Genomic DNA, 22,871 nt, shown 5'->3' with positions numbered 1-22,871 from the left:
CAGTTTGACCTGTTTCACTTTGAACTTAGGAAAAATACAGCTTTTATACTGCCAGCACATTTCTTGTTTAATGGAGCAGATACTGGCTGTTAGCTTTGCTTACTTTACATCAATTTTGTTTTCAGGAGACCTGCAGTTAAAAATCTGTAACATTCACCATGAAGATTGCTCAGTATGACTTGATTTAGCAGACAAAAACTGTGGGCAGTCTGGGTTATGGTTTCCATTTCACGAAACCTGGAAGGCCCCTTTATCACCTGCTTTTTGCTGCTTTTGGTGCCTATTTATCGGAAAATGTGTCCATTGGAATAGGGATATCAGGCTCTAGGGGGTTAACATGTTAGCTCATGCTGTTATCTATAATGCCACACGTGCTTGATGGTGAAATGTCATTTTGTATACATAGAATTTGAGGCACATGAAGTCACTGTAAAAACATGAAGTGCATCATAATCTCTTGCATTGCACAAGTTCAGGGCTCCTTTATGTCAATTGATATTTTTATTCAGAGTATGCCCTAATTCAGGGTTATGAATATTGAATGAGCAGTAATTCTTTATCCTCTCTTAGTGTCCTTGAGGAAGACAATTAGCCACTGTCACTAGTGGCCAAGCTGCCATCACGAGTGGTCAAAGAGGGACAGAATCAGGACATAGTGTGCTCACGTAGGCTCTTTTATCACCATGTGTCTTCTAAAAGCCATCTGTGTGTTTGCTCTATAGGAGGACTCTGTCCCCAACGGCCTGCGAGCACTGCCCCTCTTCTACGCCACCACCATAGGAATCAACACGTTTTCTATCATGTACACTGGAGCTCCATGTAAGTGCCACTGTTAGACTTGATGGAGGTATGGTTTCCATCTTTTAAGTCTAACACCAACATACGATCAAATTATCATCTCGGTGTTAAGGACTGATGGTGCCAATGTAATTTGTCTGCTCAAAATTCCATTTGAAGGTGAGACAGGAATATTTGTTTATTTTGAGATTACAATAATGAAAACTCACTGTTATTGTGTTTCTACACGTGTGCGTGTATTTTTTTTCTGTTGCAGTGCTTGGGTTAGAAGCGCTACCAGTCTGGGCGATCTTTCTCATCACTTTAGCTGGGTCATTGGTTTGTGCAGCTGTAGTCTGGTTCATTGTGTGTCCCTGGATGAGGAGGAAAATAGCAGGTAGGTGTGTGTGTGTGTGTGTGTGTGTGTGTGTGTGTGTGTGTGTGTGTGTGTGTGTGTGTGTGTGTGTGTGTGTGTGTGTGTGTGTGTGTGTGTGTGTGTGTGTGTGTGTGTGTGTGTGTGTGTGTGTGTGTCCAGTCTTTGTCACGTCTGACAGCAGGGCCTCTTCCCCTGCTCAGCTCATACTGTTCGTTCCCTGACACCAAATAACACATGCCAGTGGATGAGTTCCCTTTTTGGTCTTTGCCAAAGTCACTAAAGCAGCCAACAACTCTGTGAACTCTGTGTCTTACTGTCTTACCCAAAATGCTTTATGTTTGTAAAAGTACACCCACTTGACCTGATACACTCTGTGTCTGTGTTTCTTCTAGTAATACAATAGTGGATAATTGTCCTATAGCAGTCCTCTTGTCCATAACAAGGCTTAGGTAGAAAAATATCAAATTACATAGCTGCTTTAGGCCAAATTTACCTGTTGCTTCACACGTCCCGACCTCTTAACAGGTCCCGAACTCTTAACACGTCCAGAACTCTTAACACGTCCCGAACTCTTAACACGTCCCGAACTCTGAATGCCTCTAAAGATTAAAGGTGATCTTATGGGATCTAAGCTGGTACCTACTGCATCAGTCAAAATGAAACAGACGATTGAGTTTATGCAGTCTCATCTGTCGGATTAGATTTGCTTTGGATCAGCTGATGCCTAGATTCTCTTCATGCTGTTTCTGGAATGTTACTGCGTAGTTTTCTCTTTAGCTGACCTCACTCCAGGCATCGCCTCAGTGTAATTGTATCTGTGCTGAGTTAGAACAGTATGTATGTACAAACAGTATATATGTACATCATATTCTCTGGGTGTACAGTATATTCTGATAGAAGGTGCTCTGTATACCAGACTGTCCTTATCCGATCTTTGGAGCTATTCATGATGCCATTCTCCTAAACATTCCATTACTTGATTTCCATCAGGTCGCCTGAAGAAGGAGCAGGCTCTGTCCAGGATATCTGATGAAAGTCTGGATAAGATCCCTGAAGAGGAGGAGGAGAGTCCCGTCTTCAAGGAGCTGCCAGGAGCTAAAGGCACAGATGAGGCTGTGATGCCACTTACTGGAGGCAGCAGTGACCGGGGCACACGTGACTTCAGTGGAGAGCTCAGCAACCTGGCAAATGGAGGCAATGTCCTGCCTAACGGCAGGGTATATGGTTGGTTACATATAAATAAAAAAGTTTAATATTCATTTTAGATACTTGGAGGAAATGAATGTGAAGGACCTGAATGTAAAAGTCTTTGTCTGAAGATGGCTTTTTCAGACATTTTCTCCCATAACCCTAATCCCATTTAAACCCCACCCTCCTCCTCTGTCTTCTCTTCTCCAGGGCGGACCCACTCCATGACCAACGGCTGCCTCAAGTCACCTGTGTCCAACGGCAGTTTTAGCTTTGATGGTCACATGCGCAGTGATGGCCAAGTGTACCACACGGTGCACAAGGACTCGGGTCTGTACAAGGACCTACTTCATAAAATCCACCTGGGCCGCATGGATGAGAATGATCGTTCAGGCTCCAACTCCGGCCCCGCTGACAACAATTATCGCCTGCTGCGCCGTAACAACAGTTACACATGCTACACAGCTGCTATATGTGGCATGCCGGTCCAGCCGCTCTTGCGCACAGAGTCACGTGATGACAGCGAAAAGCTGGTAGGTGAGGGAGGAGGGAGGAGCAACAGCGTGTCATACTCCAAGAAGAGAGTCCGCTATGATAGCTACTCATCGTATTGCAATGCTGTGGCGGAGGCTGAGATTGAGGCAGAGGAAGGCGGTGTGGAGATGAAGCTGGCTACAGAGCTGGAGGGGGTGGATGAAGAAGGAGCACCTGGACCGGTGCCTCTGGATGACTTGGTCGAGGAAGAACACGAGGAGAAGGACAAGCCGGAGGTGTTCCTGCTTTTCCATTTCCTGCAGATCCTCACTGCCTGCTTTGGCTCCTTCGCCCATGGCGGCAACGATGTCAGGTGCTGCCCCCTGCTTCTTACAGAATATATTGCACCTCAGATGACCAAACATTTATGAGAGGAATATTTCACTTCAAATATATCCAACCCTTGAATGAAAAACATACATTTACTTATTGTGTTCTATCATGATTTTCATTTAGCATCAAGTTATTACATACAAGTAATATGTTACATTTGCTTTGACATCTCTTTGTCCTTGAAGCTCATCACACAGTCTAACATCCTGGATAACAAGGAGATCTGAATGACTTTAAAATCTATTTTGCCCGCCTCTACAGCAATGCCATCGGGCCCCTGGTGGCGCTGTGGATGATCTATGACCAGGGCGGTGTGATGCAGGATGCGGCTACTCCTATCTGGCTGCTCTTTTACGGCGGTATCGGCATCTGCGCTGGTCTGTGGGTGTGGGGCCGCCGTGTCATCCAGACCATGGGGAAGGACCTGACTCCCATCACTCCCTCGAGGTGAGGAAGCTGCCACACAGGGGCGATGTGGTAGATGTGTGTGTGTGTGTCACAGAGAGAATGAATAAGTCATTGAGGTAAATAACATGCTTGATTTCACACAAAAAGTTCAGAGAAATGCTGATACAAATGATGTGTGAGTCCAATGGCTGCAAAAGCTTTCATGGTAAGTGTTACTGTGCCTCCAGCTGTATGTACACTACTTACTTTAAACTGTTATTGAACAGCTAGATGGCATTTGCCTGACATTTAATGGCACAGAGAAACAGATGTCTGTAATTTGTACCAGTCAAATAGTTTCACATTTAGAATACAATCAATTTAGTAAAAGAGGAAGAACACAGACCGGATAACCTCAATTATTTAGATCTATTTAGAGATGAGGATCGTTTTAGTGTAACATTTACACAAAGCAAGTGTAAGGCTAGTAGGTAGGCTGACAGACTGCGTGTTTGAGTTTATTGTGTTGACATTTGACAAGAGACTGACTTTTGTACACACTCAATAACTGTAGGAGAGAAATTGAATTGCACACACACATTTTAGATAGAGCTCTCTGGCAAACCAGGACAGTAATCCATCTTTTGTTTTAGATATCAAAGATAGTGCCTCTATTCACAGGTAAACCTGTGTGACAAATCACAGGCGTTTGTCTGCAGCACACAGTGTTTACCTGCTCGCTGCTTCACACACACACGCAGCTGCATTCTAACTGCACAGGTGTGCTCTCACTGCCTCAACCAGGGAATTAACACTCTGTAATGGGGAGCACCTGTGAAAAAAGAATTGTAAAAAAGGATTTTAGAAGTAGAAAGGCTAGTTGTGTTCATCTTTACATCAAATCGGTCCATTTTTTTAATGCTTAAGACCCATTTACTTTAAAAATGTGTTTATTTGAACACACTTTTATCCATAGGTTCATTACAAGATGAAATTCAGCTCAGTTTAGAGCTCATTATTGAGCAGATCAGTCATGATTTAGATTTTAGCCATTTTTGCAACCTTAGAAGAACTCAAACTCTGCTGGTGAAAGGTCATAGTGCTTTAGAATGCACTGAGATATCAGCTGTAATTGTCTGCTTGGTGGGAATGATTCACTCTCTGTCCTTCCTCTGCCCTTTGACTCTTCACATAGTCGTTATGAATTAATAAGGAGTCATTTGGACTGCAACACATAAAGCCCCAGGGCTCGTTTAGTCCCACAAACTAAGCAGCAAACATAAAATCCAATTATACACACATCCTCAACTGCTTTCTGCTGCTCTTCCTGCCCTCGAGATCCATCAGTCAGTCTCTCTCTCTCTGTCTCTGTCTCCCTCTCTCTGTCTCTCTCTCTCTCTCTCTTTCTCTCTCTCTCTCTCTCTCTCTCCTCCCACGCATTAGCTGTGTGTGTGTGCTCACCTGCATCATGTTTGTGTGTATTCTCTAGTGACTCTTTAAGTGGTCTCGGTTCTGTGCCTGCCGGATGTTGGCTGGTGTGTGTGTGTTAGTGTCCACATTTGTTGTTCCAGTAAGTTTTCTGTGTGTGTTTCATGTGGACAGGCAGGATTATCACACAGGGTTACAGGAAGTTGTTTGGCATCTCAGGGCATTCTGGGTGAAGTAGAGTGGGGGGGGTCTCTCTTCTCCAAGGAATGCCAGCATGTCTCTCTCCTCTTCCTCCCTACTCTCTCCTGTGAATCCTCTCTTCTTCTTCTTTTCCATGCATTCTCTTCTTGCTTTTGTTCTTTTCTCTCCTCTTTGCGTCTTTGTCTTCGTAGGCACCTTACCTCTAAAGCCTTCCTTTTTCCTCCTCATGCTAACTCCATCTCATTTTCTTCCCCTCACTTCGTCTCTCTCTTCCTCATTTTTTGCCCCTCTCTCTCTGTCACCTCCTTTCTTTCTCTCCTCTCCCTCTCTCTATCACCAGCTTAGTCTTGTTCCAGGACATAAAGACAGATTTGCTCTGGTTGACCATTCTAAAGGCTCTTTTTCCTCAAGTGTCTGGTTCCATGCATCACTCTGACAAAGGAGTTTGTTTGGGAGGAAACGCTTCAACAAAATGGAGGGCAAGGACAGGACACTCTGTGTGTGTGTGGGGGGTGGGGGGGGGGCATATCCTGTAAATGCTTTGGTTCTGTTCATCACAGCATGGAAAAAAAAACTATTTTGACCTTGAAATATGTCTTTTCATCTTTGCTGTGCTGCCACAGGGACAGATTGTGCTGACGTAACTTGTATTGTGCATTCCTCTGTAAAATTCAGATTTTCTCTATTACTTTTTATATTTTGTGGTCAGCTGAGCCTGAGTTTGCATGCAGCGTACACTGTTGGCCTGTCTGCAGAGAGACACGCATGCTTTCCATCATTATTGAATGTAACACACTGACACTTGTGTGACTAAGATCCAGACCACATAGACATTATTATGGGGTTATATATTATGAAGGAGCTTACACACATGCACACACACAGACCCTTTACACTAGCCCATTACTGTGGACTGGACTCATGGGAATGTCAGAGAGAGAGGTGTGTGTGTGTGTGTGTGTGTGTGTGTGTGTGTGTGTGTGTGTGTGTGTGTGTGTGTGTGTGTGTGTGTGTGTGTGTGTGTGTGTGTGTGTGTGTGTGTGTGTGTGTGTGTGTGTGTGTGTGTGTGTGTGTGTGTGTGTGTGTGTGAGTGACGTCTTCTTCAGAGAGCTTTTAAATGTTCTGCTACCTTGAATGCTGACGCAGGATGATGGTGACTTGATGCCCCCAGAGGCACATCTGTGGCATTACAATGAAGGATGTCTCTTTGCTCCCTTCCTCCCTCCTCCACAGTGGATTCACTATTGAACTGGCCTCTGCACTCACAGTCGTGTTCGCTTCCAATATCGGAATCCCTGTCAGTACAACACACTGCAAGGTATGACTGAGTGGGTCTCGATCGAGCCTCTCGCCTCCTCCAGGGGACAGGGAGCCTCACGCTGCCTCCTAGGGCACCAGGCTGGAAAATCACACACACACGGTCCAACACAAAGCAGTTTAAATACATGCGTCCTTTGTATTTATTTATTTTGCTTAACACGTGGTGTCTTCAGTGTCAAATCAGTGACAATCACCATGGGCACTCATCTTTAAACAGCACGAAAAAGACAATCAGAACATTTTCAGCCGTGTCCAGCCCTGTTGGTCCAGGAGGCAGCAGTGTGCAGCCCCTGTCCCCTGTCCCCTGTCCCCTGTCCCCTTTTCAGGAGCATTGGATCCAGGCTGGGAGAACCAGCAGACCCTTCCCGCCCCTTCTCCCCCTGCCCTTCAACATGGTGTCTCATCCTCCGTCTCATTTCCGCCAACTCTTTCCCATTCCACTCTCTCAGCACTGGCATGGTTTGGTGTGTGGGTCCTGTGCTTGACCGCAGGCAAAACTCCCCCATCCCCACCGACGGCTTCCTCCACCTGTCACACTGGTTTTCCACTTTTTTACCTCTCCCTCTCCATCTTTCTGTTTGTCTCTCTCCCCATCTGTCTTCACAGCGGATTTTGCATTGAAGTAATGAGTGCGCTAACAGTGCTTGTTGCATCAAATGTGGGCATCCCAATAAGCTCCACCCACTGCAAGGTATTGGAGTCAATTGAGTAGTGAAGCATTGCTAGGGAGCTCTCACAGCTCCATCTGATCGCTTCACCCTTAGCTGTCAAACCACAGAGCCAATCACAACTCACAAAGCTGCAGTTTTGACCTCTCGTGCAAGTTCCTTCGGCTGTGGAGACTCAGTTTGCCTTAAGATGAGAGCGCAGTAAGGTGTAAGGGGGATCACAAGTGATACAGATTGTTATTTGAATTTAGAGTAAATGGTCCTGAAATGTTAATTTTAAATTTTGTTTTTACTCACATAAGTTTTGTTGAAATCATTTGAAACCTCAGGACTCTTATTCTATTTTATTTGAATTAGGTTAAAGGAGACTCAAGGTAAACTTTATTATTTTTTCAGGTAAACTATTTATAAAGTAGAATTATCCTGAAAAAGTCAAAATATAGTATATTATAAATTTTAATAGTTTAGATCCTTCAGGCCACATTTGAAGAGTTAAAGGATTCACTTTGTTTCTGCTTAATTATTACTTTTGAGCAGCACTACTTCTGATATGTAACTGAGTCTGAGTCTGCTAGAAAGACGAAAAACATCACGAGATTCAAAACTGACTTTTAATTTCAAAGTGCAAGATCAAATTGACTAAACATCAACCTCTCCATCTATACCATGTTTTACATTTCTCACCTCCATATACCCTTCGTCTACTTTCTCCCCTAAAACCTGAGATAATCAACATGCCTAAATGCTTAATCTACTGATGGTCAGAGGTCTCCAATTGTGGTGATTTGATTGATTCATTGTTGCTGGGAGATGCACAGACGTTGTTGGACAAAGTTGATACATCAATGATATTAGTAAACCTGTGAAATAGTTTTTATTTGCTCTTTTACTTAAAACTCAAAGGACTTAGGCTGAAACTGCATATTTCTTGATTATGCTGATCTTGTTCTGGCAGTTATGCTCAAATGCAATATATTTTTTTTGTTTTGTCTTATAGGAAATCTACAGGTTCCATTAAGCTCAATCAAAGCCACATTTGTTCTGTACTTTGTAACTTAGCAGGCCCAAACTGCAAGACAAATCATTAAAACAATTGTCTTTACTCGTCCTGTTTGTCCTAGTGAAGGATATTAAACTATTTGGAACCATTTGGAAAATGTCATGTTGGCCATAGATAAGTCTTTTAAGGGTTACTAGACAAACATAAATTGTGAAAATTCTTATCATAGTTTTTAAGGAAGGTATCCCACAACATCTGCCAGTATCTCCCAGATTGTGTGTGTGTGTGTGTGTGCGCGCGTGTGTGTGGGTATGTGTGTGAGCAGCGCTGGTCATCCATTCATTTTTCCCCCCCTCCTTTAATTCAGAATTGCCTTTTTCTATTGGTCTTGAATGCATTTGGCCTCCTTCTTTCTGAGCCGATGCCACTGGATGGGTGCCCAGCTCCTGCTCTGTTGTGTGGACACGATGGTGTGATTATGTACAGTGACTGGGTTGTTCCTCAAGATCTATTGGCTTTCACGCTGAGGTCACATTGAGTTCAGGCTTTGTTGCTGTTTGCCGGAAATACTGCAGATGGCCGTAAACAAAACCTCTGGCCTGTAAATTTAGGTACAGATTCATTTAGAAGAACAAATCACTGAGGTGCTATTTGCATTTGTATTCCCTTATTTGTGTTCTAAAACACGTGATGATATTTGGCCTCCTTGACTAGATCTCTAATAGAGTTACTTTAAGTTAACGTTAGGCCGACCTATCAACTACAAACATGTCCGGCCCCTCTTGACCCGACCTTCCAGATTTAGCTGGAGAGCAACGGAAACCATCTCGAGTTACTATGGCCATATAAGAGCAAGCAGAAGCAGCTCTGGCCCCGCCCACCTGCCTCAGCACAAGCAGCCTGCTGGAAACAGTCACTGCACATGTTGGTCATGTGACCTTGGAGCTGCCCTCCAACACACTGAAGTGTCGGAAATGTCATTGTCTCTCTTGTCTACTCCAAAGTAATTTTCTTTCTGAGCTACTCTGATTTTACTTTGAAAGGTGAGTAAATGTTGCATTGTAGGAAGTCTGACTTCAGCAGAAGAAATTCAGCTGAGACGATATGCTGTTTATTGTTTTAGTTCTCAAATACCCAATGATTCTTACTCCAGACCTGCTGATTTCAGACTTCAACACCTAATTCATAATTCAGGCAGTGATAACTTCAATCATCCTGCTACAACTAACACACTGTGGCCCGAGCGGGTCTGAGGCTGAGAGCTGTGTGCAGGATGTTGTGTTCAGTGCCGTCCCAACAACAGATGGAAGTGTAAGCGCATATGTTAACTTTGCTCTCGGGAGGTGGTGACGACAACATTTTGGTGCCTTGTGAATATTTAATAATATGGTAAAGAAAGATTTTACTGTAATGAAGATGAAGATGTAGTCTGTTGAGTCCCCTAGAGTCCCACCCTCATAATGGCTCACAGTGACACAGGTGTGTGTCTCTAGTCTAATTACATGCATTAGCTAGTGTGAAAATCAGATGTATGCAAAAAGTGCAATTGTTTCAAGCACTTAATCAGTTATGTTATATAGAATATTGCTTAGCACATCTTTCTAATTGTTCCTTTGCCGAAGACCACTTCTCTGCAAAACCAAACAACCCAAACCAAACAAAAGCATTAAAAAAACTCTGTTGGAGGGAAATCCTGCACAGTCTGCAGCTCTACAGCATGTCTGACTTTGCCTGAAGTGAAATTGACTCAGTGCTGCTGCTGACAGTGTTCTGTCTCCCCTCCTCTCTGTGGCCAGGTGGGCTCCGTCGTGGCCGTGGGCTGGATCCGCTCCCAGAAGGCTGTGGACTGGCGCCTCTTCAGGAACATCTTCCTGGCCTGGTTCGTGACGGTGCCTGTGGCCGGCTTGTTCAGTGCCGCCGTCATGGCCCTGTTCGTGTACGGCATCCTGCCCTACGTCTGAGGCCACGAGGCAGGGAGGGAGAACAGAGCGGGGGGAGAGAAAGAGAGAGATAGAGAGTGAGGGAGAGAGAGAGAGAGAGAGGGGGGGGGGGGGGAACCTGAATGGAAATCAAAGCCCAAAAGATGGATTCAGTTAGCAGGAGGAACAAAAAGAGGCAAAGGCTGACGGGCAAGAGAAGGAGAAAGAGGGCGAGGGTTCAGATGGACTGTGGATGGTGAGGAGGGTTGGTTCACATGCTGCCTGGCTCAAAGGTCCAGACATCTTTTTTTGACTCATTTGAGTTTGTGATCTGGTTTTATTTATGTGTGTAACCAGTGGGTTCACCAAACCAGTCAACCTGCTGTACATACCACAACAATAATTGGGGGGATTACCCGTAAATTAACAAGTAGAAACTGTTGCAGCCTTTTGTTTCCTAAGTAGAAAAGAAAAAAACTGACATCTCAATGCAAATATCAAACACTAATAACAGGTGAATTTGTCCCGTGGCTGCAGTAAAGGTGCATCCTGCTGCCTGCAATCCCAGGCAGCATCGCTGGTTAAGTGCTTCTTGCGATAAGATGCTAAGGAAAAAAAAAAATGTAAATAATGTTGTATTGAATTGAGTGTGATTTGTTGTATTGCAGCTTTGCTTTAAAGTAAAAAAAAAAAAAGATATCGTGTGGTCAACCAACCCAACCATCATCTCACTGGTAACATGCTAGCCAGGTCAACCTGAGGCCAGCGGAGAGGACGCCTCAGGGTGGGGGGGACGGACGGTCATTCTGCGTTTTATTTCCCACGTGTTACCATAGAAACCTGATTTGCAACAGAATATGATTTTATCAAAGAGCTCCTGTATGTGTTTAGAGATGGATCTCTCATATTTTTAATGATGTACTATACTGTAATTTGTACTGTAAATACTGTCGGTAAGAGTTTTTGGGGTGGGAGGGGTCATGTTTTTGTTTTTAATGTCATGGGGGGAGGGGCCTCATCACTTCATAAAGATGCTCATATGTAGTGTGTTACTCCCCCCAGAAGTGAACGGTAGAGAGCACATATACACACTTTTCTGCAGTTGGCAGACATAAATTCACCCTCGCGTGGATTAGGAAGTTTTAAGTAAACGAATCTAACTTGTGCCAAAATGGGAAACGCGTGCTGCTTGGGACCCTGAGCAGCTTCATTCCTCCTCATTTTACCCCCTGCAAGAGTCATCAATGTTGACAGCAAGTTGCCCGAGACAGTTGCACCACGCCAAAGGAGTCTTGCCGCCATATCAGCATGCCAATAACTCTATAGAATGACAACGTGCAGCAGAAGCCAAAACACTAAAAGCGTTGGGAGAGACAAACACACACACAGACAGATGAGGTCCTGTTAAGTGTAAGACGCTCCTCATTTCTTTGCCTTTGTTGTCGTACACACTGGCAGACCCGCGTTACCGGAGTTACTTTACATTTCCTCGCATTTTAAGGCTCCCTGACCTCCGTGTTCAGGTCGTTCGGATCCGCTGGAGCCTTTAGTCTCGTATCCCTCACGCGCTAAGAACACGAGGCGCAGCGTTTAGCCCGGCCGTCACTGTGTCATATCAACCACTACAAGCAAACTGTCGTCGTAAATCAGACGGTTATGGAAGCAGGGGAGGGGAGGGGAGGGGGGGGTTGACCTGAGGTGCGACCCGTCCCCAGCCACACGTGTAGCTGTTCAGAACTGCTCTGGCGTCATGTTGGCATGCGGGAACATTGAAGCAGACGATGTCCTGCGTTTGGTTCAGCGAGGGGGTCATAGGATCAAGACGTTGTAAAGATATCAGATGTAGGATGTGTAGGAGAGACGGTATGAGGGGTTTAGTACTGATCATCACCAGCTTTTTAACAGGGTCGCCTGACCTGTAGATGAACAAAATCTAAAAGCTTTTTGTTTTTTTTGTATTTGAACAAATGATGCCAGGTGTTGCAAAGTTCTTTTTTTTTTTCTTTTGTTCTTGTGGTGTGCTTCCTAATTTAATTTTTTTTTCCCTCATGAACAAATCTATGCTTAAGTGGCCACTTGCCTTGTAACATTGTGTTTTTACTGTCTGCAGATACAGTAAATAATTCAGTACCGTGGTGTTTACATCGTAACCATATCGTAGAGTATCTGGGAGAAAAACAAAACAAACCTGTTGCCTAACAATGCCAATGAAAGACGAAAACTATCGACCGTGAATTTTCAAGTGCAAGAAAAAAATTAACCAGAAGTGTCTAGAGAGAGAGAGAAAGAGAAAAAGAGCAAGTGTGCGCGTGCGATGACTCATTGTACTTGTTTTTCTTTTCTTTCATAGTAGTAGTAGTGTGAATCATGATCCCAGTCACTTTACACTACTACAATAACGCGTTAATACTACATGTATGGGTGCAATTCAGTAATGAAGAGAATAACTAGAGAAATTTCATCAAGACTATATATTTTTCTACCATATCTGCGTTTTAACCTGGGTGAGCTGCCAGACACAGCGGAGGACACAGAGGGTCGACTGGGACGCGGCAAAACCAGGACGACCTACTGAGTGACGAGACAGAGCGACATTAGGAATCAGTCGGTTGCCGCGGCGCCCGTCAACCCTCTGTGTGCCTCCAACACGTGTAGATTGATGTGTCGGTTGCCAATAGATCCGATTTTTAAATTACCATTTTTATTTTTGAATGTTAGATGAAAACACTTTGTAATTTTGTTTCCCTACCGCTTTGATCGTGAGCTGTGAGAGCAGAGCTGCAGGACGAGCGCTCGCTCCGGGCCTGAGACCAGCGGCAGTTTAAAGAGGATGAAGGCCTACGAGCAAATCCTGTATTTGACAAACTGAGGTGTAGAACTTGGTGACCGATAACTGGACTGTGAGGAGTAAGTTTCCTTGTTTTGGCAGGTGACCACTCCTAAAGCACCATATCCTTTTACTCTTCCACAGTCTTACACAGGGGGCGCCATCGAGCTGCTGTGGAACATTTTCCTCACGGTGATGATACGGTAGTCGGATTTCAGTTCAAGCACAGAAACCAAAATTTAGATGTTTTTCTTTGCGGAACATAAAAACACGTCGGTCAAAACACTTAAAGCAATAAGTCTTTTCAGAGCTAATATGAATTACCATGGTTAGCTGAGTAACGGTCTTTGATTATGCGATTATAACCAGATACATTCAAGTGCAGTACTGGTTTATATTTCATTAACATTTCCTCACGCCTGGACAAACTTTTTGATACAGTGTAAATTTTTTGAAAGGATCTGATCCAAGAACTAGTAGATGAATAATGTGACCAGACATTGTAAGTTTTGACTCGATCGATGTTCCTCTGCATCTAAAATGGTGCAAAAATCACTGATTGGAAGTCTTTGTTGCATGTCACCTCATGGAATTCTAGTGCTGAGAAAATCCACATTCTCTTCGCTTAGTTCAATGGTTTATGTGTAAATGTGATTAAACCCCACCGTCGTGCTCTGCAGGCCCCCTGTGTAACTTGGATGAATCATTACTTCATTTATTTCATGCATTCTCAGTTCTGATAGGCCAAAAGGGATGCACCTGCTCAAGATGGGGAGGGAATGTAAGAGACGCCCTCTAGTGGCAGTGTCCAGCACCTTTGAGAGAAATGGCATTAACTGTACGCATGCCTCTGTTTAATAAATCTCACAGACTGATGATGAATTGTATCTTAAATCAGCTTTGGCACCTCCAAGAGCTCAAAAGTCTCATTTGTCCAACCTCTGTTGTCAATACGATGTGAAGTGTAAAATCTAATTTCCATTTGAAATTTGTTGTGGATGATGTTCCTCAGAAGGGGAATTGATGATATTTATATTATACTTGCAAAATATACAGGACATATTGGGGTTGGATTAGTGAAATCATGCTTCTCTAAAGATGAACCATTATGATTTAGTCAACAGAATGGCCTTCACTCTAGCGCCATCCTCAGGCCATTTTTAATCCTAAAGATATTACAAGTGAGCCTTTTCATCCAACCACCGTTTTGTAAGTCCAGTAACTGCTGATATGAATTTCCGATCAAAATTGTCATTATAGATACAAAATTCCTCTCTGCCTGGCCGCTGGAGGGCGTATGCTGACACTTCACCTCCCCATGAAGTTGCACCATTTTCTCACCAGTCAGTATCAGTCGATAATCAGTATAAATCAATAAGTGCCATTTAGGGAGTTACTGTGCTTCTATTGCATCATAACTGTGCACCTTTTTCCAGAGGTTACTATAGAAACAGAATGTGCCATTTGTTCTCCCTGAATGTGCAACATGGTTATCACAGTCGCTATCACTGGTTGTATAGGCTCACCTGCCTTGGTGTAATAGCGCCCTCTGCTGTTAGGCGGAGGGACACCAACTCTAACCTTCATCTGGTTGTGACCTGCTGTCTCTAGTCTTCTGGTGTGTTCTGTAATAGAATGTGCTCCTTGGCTGGCCTGCAGGCTTTACAGCTCCGTGTTGTCCCTTTACTGTTTACTGCTGTTTAACTGTCCGGCCATTTAAAGACAAAAAAATCAATGAATAAAAAAAATGTCAAGGAAAGAGTAGCCTGCTTCTACAAAATCTTAAAGCTCTTCTGATTTGCATATATTGTACTGTAATGTTTTATTTAAGATTTTAGTGAAGAAATGTCTGCATTTAAACTAAATTATGGGAATTAAAATTACAAAGAATATCTTAAATGCCATGGAGTTGTGTTTTTTGTGGAATTTATTTATAAAGAAGATGAAGTGAAGATGTCTCTTTTTTAGAGCCTAATTTAAAGAGGAAGTTGACTTTAAAATAAAATCATCAAGTAGAGTCTCTCACATGGGTTTTGTCTCCCATATAATTGAACATCCTGCTTGTGTCCCACATTGCATTCACTTGGTTTCCTACAGCAACCGCCGTCTCTTAAATTTGAATCAATCTGCCAGCTCTTTTCAAGCTCCTGTGATTTAGGCCTGCGTAGTTCGGCTAATAACTCAGTGAACTGGCACCGATCGCACTCTTCACTCTCCAGTTCCCAGCACTGTTAAAGGAGTTTCTACAGTTACGTCCCAAAAATGCTGGCAAGATGCAAGTGACACCATTTCCCAGAGGATAAACAATCCAGCATTTCCTCTCACTCGTCTCTCACAATCATCATGCTGCCTCAAACATGAATCCAACACAGGATTCACAACAACATAATGAAAGTATCCTGAGGTGAATATGGATTATTACTGCTCTTATACAAAACACAACCGTGAATTCAGATTTATATTATGCGAGAAGAAACAGCCGCTTTTAAATCAAATCTAACATGAATGATTTTATTTGTTATGGTTCTTCCTGTTCACCTCATTTTACCATATTTTAGTACATATTTGAGAATATATTTTGTGAAACGCTTGCATTGTCACTGTGGCCTGTCCTTAACTGACATTTACAGAATGCTGTAATGAGCTTCTGAGTCCTTTTTCTACAGTCTGGATGTGTATAAATTGATTCCTGTTTCCATGGAGAGCTAAATATAGCAGCAGCTATGTGAAATCTTTACATCGGTTAGACCTTCGTGTCTCTTCGACATAAGAGGATTAGGGTGAACTTTGCCCTCCCAGCTGGGTTACCTGTGTGTGTGTGTGACATTGAAAAACATCCTGGAGCACATTTTGCTTCTTCCATTTGTCCAAAGGCATCTGCAGGGTGTGATCACAAATCCAGTCCAAGCACCAATAAATCAACAATATTCGAAGAACATAGATTAATTTTTCTGCAGCTCGACAGTAACTACATTTTCAGGCACTACAAGGTTGTTAGACACATTTACAATCATTATTTTCCAGTTTAAATTGACATGAAACTTGTGCGTATTTTTTAATCTGGACAGTTTTTATGAGGCGAACATCTTCTCTGCATTAGGAAGAATACACTGCCGTCAGCCTCTACTGATGCATTAACACTATAGAATTGAAGAAACCAAGAGTAAATGATGTTATACGTCATGTGACATGATGCCATGAGGAGGCTGTCACAGTTCTGTGAAGGAGGAAGCCACAAGACTGTCTAATGTCACGCTGGACCTGTAAGACAGGAATCTAGTTTTCCTTTTACTCTCCAAAATGAGCAACTAAAGCAATAAAAACACAGAGAGCAGGATTGGGTTAGTTCATTTCCGTCCAAAACATTTTATTGTCTTCCAAACAAAGGTTTACCCTGTAATTTGACTCGTTCATCAAGCCAAAAACATACATTGCATTTCAGAAGGTAGCAGTGAGGCATACAAAGATCCGTTTACTGAGAGAAATGAATGGAAGGAGCGTACGAGATTCTCTCCTCCGAGTCACACGTTGAATAATCTTTGCATTCGTGAGAGATGGAGAAAGGGTTAATTTCAGATCACTGGAAGCTTGAGAGAGAGAGAGAAAGAGAGAAAGAGAGAAGCATCTGGTCTCACGAAAGACGAGAAAAGAAAAGAAAAACAACCGGATGAAGACCAGGGACGTGTTTTATTCTCCCATGACATCAAAGGGCCGATTATGGTCACAACAGAGACTCTCACCTCCTCCTCCTCCTCCTCCTGCCTGTCTGTCTGTCTGTCTGTCTGTCTGTCTGTCTGTCTGTCTGTCTGTCTGTCTGTCTGTCTGTCTGTAGTGTAATTACATGGACACGATGTCATTCACAACTTAAGTGCCCACAGTTGGATGTAAAGCAAGGTCACATGACCCAAAATATGATGTCACACAAGGGGGAGGGGGGATGAGGGGGGGGTCGGTAGACATGAACTGAACCAGACACAACCATCAGTCTGCATGTGTGTGTGTGTGTGTGTGTGTGCGGGTGTGGATGTGGTGCAGAACTGCCGCTAATGTGTGTACAGTTACTCGGGTGCCACGGTAACAGAGGAAGACCTCCCTGTCTGGTGACTGTGCAGTTAGAAAAATGGGCACGTGGTGATTTCTGCTCATGCTTAAGTTGTTGGTAAACCATCCAAGCACTTCTTGAATGAATAAGGATAAATACACAGCAGCGTTTGTGTGGGAGAGGAAGACTCACTCTCCTGGGTGAGGGAGGGAGGGAGTGAGTGAGTGAGTGAGTGAGTGACAAAGTGTTTGGCTCTTAACCGCTAACTAGGCTTTGCTCATCTGCTAGCAGAAACACGGGTTATGTGGAACTGATTATCAATTTTCATATAGATCTTCTATAATATATTTATATAGTTATTCTTCTTACTCTCTCACGCACCCGCCACGCTTACTCACTTTCACATTCTCTCGTCTCGCTACTTTTATTCAATGTACACAACGTAATAAACATGGGGCGGCGTGGGGAGCGACAGAGCTGAAATGACAATCACTGAGGAGAAAACAAAAATAAAAACAAAGCCAAAAAGAACCGCAGTCTCTTTTGTCATCCATTGGCAGTTGAACCGACACGGCGGCCAGCCAGTTACAATGGTGGTGTGGGGGGGGAGCGGCCATGTCATCAAAGGGGCGGGGCCGGAGGCTCTTTCTTCGTGGCTGCCGTTTTAGCGGTGGTTTTCACCGTCTTGGTCGTGGGGGTCGTCTCCTTGAGGTTGAGGTTCTCCAGTGCGACGTCCAAGGTCATTACCTCAACACAGCCCATGGCTTGGAAGTCAGCAAAATGCCGCAAAGGGCCGTGACAGTCGTCCTCGTCCTCGGAGGAGGAAGCCGAGGCGTCGTCGTCGGGCAGCAGCGTGGACAGCAGCAGCTCCGTCACAAACAGGCTCCGGTCGGCCCACTGGGCCTCGCACGCCTGCCGCTCCGCTTCAGACAGCCGGGGTTCGCTCAGCCTGCGGGCAACACAATCGACAACAATGAGCTGAGAGGAAAGAGAGAAGACGCCGGCACTTTCCACAGACAAACACCAGGCTGACCTGCTGAGTAGAAACTGGGAGCTATGTGCAGAATGCTGCGTGCTGGGCTCGGGTGGACCCGGGTTGGGACTGGAGTTGCTGTTGTGGTTGGCGCTGGGGTTCGAGTTGGTGGACGCCGAGTTGCTATTGAGGATGGCATTGGCGCGGCCACCGCCCCGGGTGGCGTTGCGGGCCGTCTCCAGCTGCTGCCGCGCCGCCTGGGCCTGCTGCCGCTCCAACTGGAGCTGCATCTGGAGCTGCTGCAGCTGAGAGGCCGACGGGCCGGAACTCAACTGGCCCCCCGCTGAGCGCCGCACCCCCGACAACTGGGACAGAAGCTCTGGAGACGGAGAGATGAACATGATGAACACGCTGACCTACATCACAGCCACACAGGCCGACGCTGACAGAGTTTAAATGAGAAGAAAGAACAGCAGCGTCTTGTTTTTATGTTTGCTGACTCCATGTTTCTCACCCACAGACTCTTTATCATTAGAAGTCTAACCTGGAAGGATTTCATGACAGCCTTTAGTGGCCACAGACAGCCGACTAACAAGCCAACAGTCATGGAGCTTTAGTGAAGCTGCACTGGCTGCTGCCCAGTTAAACCTGGGAGAAAGCATTCAGGCTCAGCTGGAGGGCTCAACCACATCACAACTTAGGGAAAACAACGTTGACACAGATTCACCTTTAAGAGAGAGAGTGTGTGTGTGTGTGTGTGTGTGTGTGTGTGTGTGTGTGTGTGTGTGTGTGTGTGTGTGTGTGTGACGTGTGATGTGTGATGTGTGATGTGCCTGACCTGCTATGGGGTCCATGGCCTCTCTGCTGTAGTTGGAGCTCTGTGAGGCGCTCTGGCTGGTGGAGAGCCCCCCTGTGGTGCTGCTGGTGAAGTGCATGTTGGACCTGCGTGCTCGTGGACCCCCCAGACCACGCCCAGGGTGAAACATCCTCCTCACGTGCCGCACGCCGCTGGACTCGTCGTGGAGCTCGTCGTTAAGGAACACACACACACACACACACACACACACACACACACACACACACACACACACACACACACACACACACACACACACACACACACACACACACACACACACACACACACACACACACACACACACACACACACACACACACACACACACACACACACACACACACACACACACACACACTGCTGCTCGTCCACGTGTGTCTTCTTAACACTTAAATAAATTTAGTAAAGTAAATTTGCCGCTGCACAGATTGTGACACTTAATTCACACGCTGATTTGGACATCTACCAACTGGGCTTAAATGTTCTTAGACGTAAAGAAGACGACGACGACAGGAACTATCCCGTCTTTCCAGTGAAGTGATGGGATAATCACTATTGGGCCCTGTCCTCCTTCCGTCTCCACAGTAACTGGCTGTTTGTGGGCAACATGTGGCCTTGTGTTTCCAGGCTGGAACATGAAAAGGATATCAGGTCTCTGGGTGCTCTGTGTTCCAGTGTGAGGTGAGCTGCAAAGTCATCTGTCACATGATTGGGATCCCCACCTGGCAGCGCCGCACATATGGGGCAGATCTGGAGGACAGGAAGGGAAGGTGTGTGTTACAGGCACCTTTAGACCATTCAGGCGCTCCCATAAAGAGCACAACACAGATGGGTGATGGTGAGTGTCATCGGTGTGGGTGTGTGTGTGTGCGAGAGGCTCCAGCCGCAACTTACCACCTCTGTAGACGTCTCCGTGTGCTCAGCAGCCACATGCTCCTGCAACGAGATCTCTGTGTAGCCCATCCTGCCACAGTAAGGACACGTGAAGGCCTGAGGCTGCTCCACTGAGAAGGCCTCGCCCCCGTAGTACAGGTCTGTGAGGAGGAGGAGGAAACAACATGGCCGTCACCATCCTGCCCTCACTCTCACAGGGCTGAACACACATCTGACCGTCTGTTCTGCTGTGTTTGGACTATTTGTTAACATCATTTCTAACGTGTGAAATGCTGATAAGACTCTATTTCTCAGCAGAAAACATGTTGGGACAGAATTCGAAAGTGAGAGGAAATGGGCCTTTCAAAATAAAACAAACATTACGAGCTAATTATATTGTATGACATTGTGTCTCATGAGAACTGCAGTTATTCCAGTTTTGATCAGATATACCATATATAGATAGATATAGATATGCTGTATATATGTATGGTACTTTTCATGATGCATTGGCTCTGAGTGAATTGAATCAAACGCTGTTGCTGAGCCTCTGACCTGAGGCCCAAAACTGAGCCAAAGAACTGAGCCACCTGACGAGAATGTCAAGTAGCCAAACGCCCTCATGAGACTATAGAGCCTGTGTGTGTGTGTGTGTGTGTGTTTAGATGCCAGGATGTATGAGACATTTGAGTTTTCAGATGATCGGTTTGTTCAGATTGTTGATATTTGACAGAAAAGTGAGCCGTTGTGATCAAAACTGAAGCTCACTGAAATCTCCACTTTGAAAGGTGAAATGAGCTTTATTGAGAAATCACTGCTCTGGTTTAGTGATATTGTTTAAATTGAAAAACAGATCTGTCTGCTCGTGCTGCTCACTGAGCCCGAGTCTCTACTACACACATTGTTTTTGCCACTGCTGACAAACAACTTCCAACACGACTATCCACTTCCACTAGTGTGTAACTGAGACGCCCGCAGAGTTTCAGGTGATAGAAGTGTGAAAAGCGTGAGATGTTTGCTGCGACGGACATCCCAACATCCTTTTGAAGAAGTGCGGGCGCTGCTACTCACCAAAGTCCACCCGGGTGAGGATGCACTGCATGGGGTGCTCTGTGGTGTGTCGGGTGGTGGTGGCTCCGCTCTCGTAGCACGACGCGCACAGGTCGTAATCGTAGCAGATTAAACATTTGTACCGCCGGCCTCGGAAGTTCCCCTTCAAACACGCGTCGCAGCTCACACCTGAGCCGACGGAGAGGAGAGGTTAAGAGAGGTTGGAAGAGGAGCAGAGCGTGTTTAATTATGACCTTCCTGCTTAATGATGGGAGCTTCTTGCTTACTAACGCCGTGCTACAATGTTTCACAGAGGCGGTGACGTCATCCTGTTTGGTAGGATGTTTACCTGATGAAAATGTATAGATTTACCGTATATAACAGAGGGTAAAGCAGCAGGAACAAATGTGATACAACGCTTCTTTCTGCAGCTTCTAATGGTCCACTTTAGGGGAGTTATGGACAGAGATGTCATCAGTGAATTAGAGGACATGTTTGGAGTTTGGACCGTACAGGACGATGACATCACACTATAACGCCATGGTTACTACCTAAACAATCATTCTAAAACTCTTTGATACTTTCCATGTAAACGTTCACATCATTAGTGCTACAATGATGTGTATGTTACAGGATGTTCTACAGCTGTGTGTGTGTGTGTGTGTCCCGCCTCCCTTGTTCACCATGACATCAATATTCAGCGGCATAATACATCAAGCAGTGTGCGTGTGAGTCCAGTGTGTGGTCAAAGGTGGTCTACCGCTGTGACTGGAGCAGTGTGTGTGTGTGTGTGTGTGTGTGTGTGTGTGTGTGTGTGTGCGTGTGCATCAGTCATCCCGCTCCACCTGCACTGACAGCTTCACCTCATCACTACTGACAACAAAGTTGACAACAAACACAGGCGTGAGATCGAGGCCCCGTAGGCCCGACACACACACAAACACACACAGAGACACACACACAAACACACACACATACACACACACACACACACACACTACCCTCCCCTTCATGACTATCCATTAAACCACCCCACCTGCTAACAGTAGCTCGGCTCGCTGTCAAGCTCGTGTACTTTGCCTACCTAACTCCACTTCCTGTCAGGATCAGCAGCTGAGTCGCACATTCCCTCATGTTAGCTAACGTCAACTTGACACTAACGCCGAACTTCCAAGTCCAGCAAGGTTGGCCGCAAGGACGAGGTGAATGTCGGTGCTCGGTTAGCGGGCGAGCCTGGACTGCACAGGCCAACTTAGAGACGGACCGGGGGAGGGGGTGAACTTGGGCGACATTAGCGATACGACGAGCTTCGACCCAGTAACGCCATCTGCGATTCGCTGTTGTGCGCTGGTTCCATTCCCGGCACTCCCCCCCCGGACTACATTACCTCTTAGCTTCGAGGCTAGCTGCCACAGTAGCACAGTTAGCTAACGACATTTAGCTTCTTCCGCTTATTTGTCAGCGTTGTTTTGACCATCTATCACCGCCTTTTCTACATTAATAGCCCGTTACAGACAGCTGCGAGACCCGCCGGGATGGATACACATCCTGCGGCCGCCGTAAAGTCCACCCCGCTGCGCTCCAGCCGCCACAGTAAGCTAGGAAGAGCTGCAAAACAAGACATTCTCGGCGAGCTAGTGTTAGCTAGAGGCGCTTAGCGAGCCGTTTTACATTAGAAACCCTGACTCACGTAGGGCTCAGTGCTGTGGTGCATCCTTACCTTCATGGCGGGACATCCTGGGGACAATAACGTAGCCCCCCTGCTCGGGCTCCGTGACTTACACACAGAATAACAGCCTCAGTGTAGCGGAGAGGAGCCGGGGCACAGTATAGATGTCTGCAGACCCGAGAGCTCCAGGGGGAGTGGCTTAAGCTTTGAGGGGCGGGGCTGTAGGCAGTAGGACGAGTTTCTGTCATTTGGGGTCTTTGAGGAGCTTCACACACTACTGCAACTGTATTCACACACACGTTCTGGAATCTAGAGGGTATTCGTCATTTTTTTTATTGTAACATTGTACAGAATTTTAAACATTTGTTTCCCAGTTTGTCATCATTTATCATTATTTTTGTTGTTTATAAGTTTCTTTTGGACGATTTTCCCATATTTATGTCAATT

The 22,871-nt window shown here is 45.3% G+C and overlaps 2 protein-coding genes across 4 annotated transcripts in view; one reads left to right on the top strand and one right to left on the bottom strand.

Annotated features, from left to right (window-relative positions):
* slc20a2 (solute carrier family 20 member 2) overlaps nt 1-14,857 on the top strand; it is a 36,825-nt gene extending 21,968 nt beyond the window's left edge. Inside the window, exons 5-11 of one of the 2 annotated variants that reach the window (XM_076150505.1) lie at nt 723-819; nt 1,055-1,174; nt 2,144-2,377; nt 2,552-3,188; nt 3,470-3,655; nt 7,151-7,235; nt 10,009-14,857. In XM_076150505.1, the coding sequence (XP_076006620.1) occupies nt 723-819; nt 1,055-1,174; nt 2,144-2,377; nt 2,552-3,188; nt 3,470-3,655; nt 7,151-7,235; nt 10,009-10,173 (1,524 nt within the window). In that variant the 3' untranslated portion in view covers nt 10,174-14,857. Of the gene's footprint in view, nt 1-722; nt 820-1,054; nt 1,175-2,143; nt 2,378-2,551; nt 3,189-3,469; nt 3,656-6,457; nt 6,543-7,150; nt 7,236-10,008 lie in introns of both variants that reach the window. The other variant, XM_076150496.1, reaches the window with a different exon arrangement.
* A 1,897-nt stretch (nt 14,858-16,754) lies between these two features.
* LOC143002729 (E3 ubiquitin-protein ligase KCMF1-like) lies at nt 16,755-22,609 on the bottom strand. Of its 2 annotated transcripts, none has more exons than XM_076153062.1 (7): nt 22,476-22,609; nt 20,777-20,944; nt 19,727-19,866; nt 19,481-19,582; nt 18,812-18,992; nt 18,034-18,352; nt 16,755-17,949 (listed from the first exon to the last, which is right to left on the bottom strand). In XM_076153062.1, exons 1-7 carry the CDS (start codon nt 22,489-22,491, stop codon nt 17,622-17,624), a joined length of 1,254 nt encoding a protein of 417 aa, XP_076009177.1. In that variant the 5' UTR covers nt 22,492-22,609; the 3' UTR covers nt 16,755-17,621. The 2 variants fall into 2 exon arrangements, with proteins under 2 accessions (XP_076009177.1, XP_076009186.1); XM_076153071.1 differs by lacking the exon at nt 22,476-22,609 and adding an exon at nt 21,840-22,445.
* Between the last annotated feature and the right edge of the window lie 262 nt (nt 22,610-22,871).

The sequence above is a fragment of the Genypterus blacodes genome, unplaced genomic scaffold (assembly GCF_046128005.1).
Source record: "Genypterus blacodes isolate CSIRO-AG114 ecotype Tasmania unplaced genomic scaffold, CSIRO-AGI_Gbla_v1 ptg000007l_1, whole genome shotgun sequence".
Lineage (NCBI taxonomy): Eukaryota > Metazoa > Chordata > Actinopteri > Ophidiiformes > Ophidiidae > Genypterus > Genypterus blacodes.
Note: the sequence above shows the minus strand (reverse complement) of the source record. Positions and strands in the feature narration are given on the sequence as shown.